Source organism: Hemibagrus wyckioides, linkage group LG17 (genome assembly GCF_019097595.1).
Source record: "Hemibagrus wyckioides isolate EC202008001 linkage group LG17, SWU_Hwy_1.0, whole genome shotgun sequence".
Lineage (NCBI taxonomy): Eukaryota > Metazoa > Chordata > Actinopteri > Siluriformes > Bagridae > Hemibagrus > Hemibagrus wyckioides.
The window spans coordinates 25140705-25145704 of NC_080726.1; the positions used below are offsets into that span (position 1 = coordinate 25140705).

The following is a 5000-nucleotide window of genomic DNA, read 5'->3' on the forward strand; positions in this document are numbered from 1 at the left end:
TTCTATAGAAACGGCTCATTATCTGAGTGTGGGGAGATGAACAGCTCAGAGTCATCCTCTTGTAATTACTACAACTCCCACCATGTCATGAACACATGCTTTATTGTTGTTCAGTTTCCACTGAAAATGTGAGAGTTCATGTGAAGAGAAAGTGAGAAGGACAACGAGACACACAATTACCCAAAATCCCCCACAATCCACTGCTCCTATAATGCACCACAGCAGCACACAATGACACAAAGACGTTATAACTCGTTATTGTTACTCAGATGTAGAAAGATTAAAAGTGAGGACAGACAGTGGACAGTGTGTGAAGTGGCTGTGTACACGGGTTCTGATCCAGAGTTCTTTCCTTTTTAACACAATCTGTGTTTCCATAAAATTAAAACACAATATCTCATTTTATTGTTCAGTTTTTAATACATTTTCTTGGATTATGTGCATTTAATTCATGTGTACTCTGTAACGTCTGGGACCCCCGCCCTATGCGGGGCTCGACCTCAGACGCCCGTGGTGTGTGTGCGCACGCCAGCACACGGTGTAATGAGACCCATGCGCAGGATTCAGCGAAGCACTGCTTTTATTACATTTAAGACGCGACATAGGGAAACAAACGTAACACTAGACATGGCGTGGTTAACTAAACTAAACTAAACAAAACCTAGACCTTAGCTTGGACATGGAACCTAGCAAACAAAACCCAAACAGAAACCACGGTACAGATAACAATCATGGACAAGGACACAAACACAAGGATCCCTATTTATAGGGGTAGACATTAGGGCTAATAGGATACAGGTGACACAATCAGGATAGGAACAATAGGAAGGGCATAAAAGACACACAAAGAAGCAGGCTTCCAAAGTTCACCTGCCAGCGCCCTCTCTGGGCCTGGCAGGGAACTGTCCAGCTGTTCCTGACAAACTCATGGTTCTAAGTATTTACAGCACAGCGCTGCTGAGTTCTGGATGCTGATGGTGTTGATTAGTTTTCTGTAACAGCAGCTCTGACAGCAGTGCAGCTGCACATCACTGCTTTAATGCAAATTAGCAGCATTGTAATAAAGCGGAATAAATAAATAGCAGTAATGTAATAAAGCTAAAGAGAGTGTAGTGGGGGAGAGGGGGGGTCTGAATTACTGCTGTGTTATCAAGGAAGAGAAAATTACTGAATAAAAAGGCAGATAATAAGCACAGAGCGGGACTAATGCAGAAATGATTTCTCACCCAAAAATCTAAATATAATTTTCCTGGAGCAGGAAAGTGGAGAACATGATACAGTGTTTACACTCAGAACAGGAAATGATGTCATTTCACTTCATTCCAAGCAACTTTGATTTCTGTACTACTCTAATTATTCTTGTGTGTGTGTGTGTGTGTAGGTATCTGTGCTGTGACACTCAGACAGAGATGAGGGAGTGGTTTGCTACGTTTCTCAGTATACAGGTCAGTGCACTTCTCCTACTCTGTTTCTATCTCTCTCTGTCACTCTATCTCTCTCTGTCTCTCTCTCTCTCTCTCTCTCTCGTTCTCTCTCTCTGTCTCCCTCTCGCACACATCACTCTCTGTTCTAAGACACGTGAACACATGGCAGACTGTGCAGTTGATGTAAACGTGCTACATGTTGCTCTGCAGTAGTAAGAGACTGAATGTTAATGTTACATTTATAAAAATCTGTTATCTTCATTTCATCCCGGAATTTTATACAATAAAGTACACAACAAACTCTCTCTCTCTCTCAGCATGCGGGTCTCCTGTGGCCAACAGAGTGGTTGAAGTCGCGTCCTGTCCCTCGTTCCTCTCCTCCTCTGGACTCTCGTCTCGGTAGTGTGTCGCTAATTCCTCTGCGTGGTACTGAGAGTGAGATGCGGAACAGCGTGGCTGCTTTCTCCGCAGATCCCCTGGCTGTGAGTGTCTGAGCCAATCACACAGACCTGTGGGTCATCACACAGCCAATCCCAGAGTTGCTTTATCCTCCTAAGCACTGCCCACTATCATGCACTATGTAATAAACACAGTGATGAGTAATTACCCAGGAGGCTGTGTGATTATCCACAAGCCCTCAGTGCAGTGATTCACTGAAGGAAACACTTCACATGCAGCTCACTGAGGTTATTAAGCGTTAATAACAGGCGAGTGTGAGTGTAAAGTAGCTCATGAGCTGCAAGGGAAGTGTTTCTCCTTTTTATGCTTCATTAAAACCAGGGCTTATGGAAAATATTTGTAATTTTGCATATAACATCATTCTGTGTGTGTGTGTGTGTGTGTGTGTGTGTGCGCACTTTATAAACATTCTTCCTCAGCTTTGCTTTCCAGTACTGTTAATACCCAGCCCTCATCAACTCCCTTTATTTATTATAATTTAGTGACATTACATGTTTGTGCATTTTGAGCCAAAGAAATTTCACAAAATATTAAATATTTTAATATGACTTTTAATCATCTAATTAAACATTAGGTGACTAGTGCACTGTTATCCCCTCTGTAGTGAGCATTTTGAGTGAATGATTTAGAAATCTTCCTCCCTGTGCTTGAAGGTTTTGGATATTTATGTGAATTCAGAGTCAAACTGTCTGAGTTTGTGAACCTTTTTTCTCCCTCCAGCTCTTAAGAAACCTATGACCATGAAGTGATGATGCCTCAGGTAAAGAATCCTGTATATAACATCTATATACTACATGTCTTATAGCTGTCAAATGTCATCCATAATATGGATGTGAAATGTAGCAGGGTCTAAAACACATGGCTGTTTTGATCAGTTCTCACTACAGGAGCTGCAGAGCAAAACGATGTTTCTTCTTCTTCTTTGGGCTTTTCCCTTCAGACTGCAAACATAATAAATCCAAACAGTTTCAACTGATGAGGTTACAAAGGTTTTTCTGAAATTAACGGATTATAATCAACACCAAATTTCCTGTGTAACACCAAATGCCTCCTAACTGTCAGGGGGTCAGTTGTTCTCATGAGTGTGGTCATCCAGTTGATCCTCACTGCTCCTGATCAAACAGAACGCTGGCTATTTATGTAACTGTGGTTCTGTGAACACATCGGATCTTTCAGAACCAGTGCTGACCTGTTCAGAACTTTCCAGATATGTGAAGACAAGAAAACTCCGGGCATGATGACTGTATGACCTGCTATTACTATCAAATCCTTTACATTTACATTCCTCATCCAGAGCACACATTTATCTCATGTACACAACTGAGCAGTTGAGGGTTAAGCTTTGCTCAAGGGCTCAGCAGATGCGGTCATCACAACCTTCTGATCAACACTGAAACCACCCAAACCACCGAGCTGCCTGTTGCCTACTTATACATGTGATACACTCAGTCTTGTGATGCTGAAAAAGAAATCTAGATGCTTCTCTCCTCCTCACTCCTGTTCACTTTTAGGTCAGTAAAAGTGAACATCCTGTGTGATGAAATGAAGCGCTTGAAGAGAACCCTCAGCTTTGGCACATGTGAAATTTTAAGAATTTTGGAAGACACTGAGGTCAGGAGAGGAAAGTACTGCAGTAATATAATATACTTTCTTACATTTATAATAATTTATCCCTGTTATTCACAGTAATTGTACTTGAACATGGGTGAAAGTGGATACTCGTCAATTTACAAAACAGTTTTTTTGTACTTTTGTAATTAGACCTTCAACAAACTTGTTAAACATCATGAAGTTCTCTTCTCTCATTCAGCCAGTGTGTGTACGCTACACATGAACAGAACTGGTGCCTTTATTTACATTTCAGTTTAAAGACTTCAACAGATTCATCTCTCAGATTCATCTCTCAGATTCATCTCTCAGATAATTCATCAAAGAATTGCATCAAAGTAATTGTAAACATTTAGTAATGAAGTAGATTTAGAAGTTTTTGGATCCTTGCACGTTGTCTAGAGTAAGATTGTTATACTGCACTTTCACTTGTGTCTGATTCTCACCTCTCACCCTGACTGTGCTTTCTGTTGAGTGACGAGTTTTTGTGCCTCCACAGAAGATGAAGAATATCCCCGAACGCACGACCCAATCAGACCAGCTGGATTCAGTCTCATCCTGCTAGATTGATACGGTTATCAATGTTTATCCCTCATCTTCTGGAAATCTTCTGGATCTTCTGGATCTTCTGGAAAGTTCTCCCAGCTGTTTTTAGACTTTAAACCCTTCCAGAACACGTCACTTCCTGCAGTTGCACTGTGGGACATCAATCGTAAATCCTTCTGGAAAGTCCTTTTGGATATCGTAAGTGTTCGTTGGACCAATGTGAAGTTCTTAGAAGGTTTTAAAATGTGGACTGTGGACTGCATCGTGGTGTGTGTGTGTGTGTGTGAGAGAGAGAGGGAGAGAGAGAGAGAGAGAGAGAGAGAGCAGTTTTGTGCACAAGGTTCAGTCACATTTTATTCTGTAGTCTGGATACAATTCTACCGATGTTAATAAGAATAAAACACTCAATAGCTGCAGGTCAGGCTGTTAGGAATTATTAACATCTTATTAACACACACACACACATCTCCTGTAGCACTGTCTCTTCAGATTAACCTTCTGATTATTAAATTATTTATTTTAATTTTTCTTTTGTTCAGGTCAACTTTAGTTCACAATCATTTCCTAAAATCACATCTCAGAAATTGAGATTTTTTTTCTTTTACATTTCTCTACATTTTTTATTTTCTTCATTTGTGTGTATTTTACTGGACTGTTACTGAAAGTGTATTTAGTAATAATTAATGTACATTGATTAAATTAAAAGTTATTATTTAGTCTTATTAAGTTCTGAAAAATGAATGATTGTGCTGTCTTTCTACACTCTGTGTGTGTGTGTGTGTGTGTGTGTGTGTGTGTGTGTCACTGGTTTAAAAAAAGACACACATGGAAGATGTTAGCTTTCATCTATAAGTTCGATGATGCTAACATTTTTATTCAGTGGTTTTGTTTATTTTCTGATCCCTGTTTTGAAGATAACTCCACCCTCTGCTAAATTTTACCCTTAGCATTTTTAACTTATTA

General features: G+C 40.0%; 1 protein-coding gene across 6 annotated transcripts in view; it reads left to right on the forward strand.

Moving 5' to 3' along the window:
* Positions 1–5000, forward strand: part of LOC131367818 (arf-GAP with Rho-GAP domain, ANK repeat and PH domain-containing protein 1-like) — a 73732-nt gene that overhangs the window by 68202 nt on the left and 530 nt on the right. For 3 of the 6 annotated variants that reach the window (XM_058413350.1, XM_058413355.1, XM_058413354.1), the window contains 4 exons: positions 1382–1445; positions 1742–1906; positions 2604–2643; positions 3991–5000. The exon at positions 3991–5000 is cut by the window's right edge and continues 530 nt beyond it. In XM_058413350.1, coding sequence (XP_058269333.1) covers positions 1382–1445; positions 1742–1906; positions 2604–2621 — 247 coding nt within the window. In that variant the 3' untranslated portion in view covers positions 2622–2643; positions 3991–5000. The remainder of the gene's footprint in view (positions 1–1381; positions 1446–1741; positions 1907–2603; positions 2644–3990) is intronic. The other 3 variants (XM_058413353.1, XM_058413351.1, XM_058413352.1) reach the window with 3 other exon arrangements.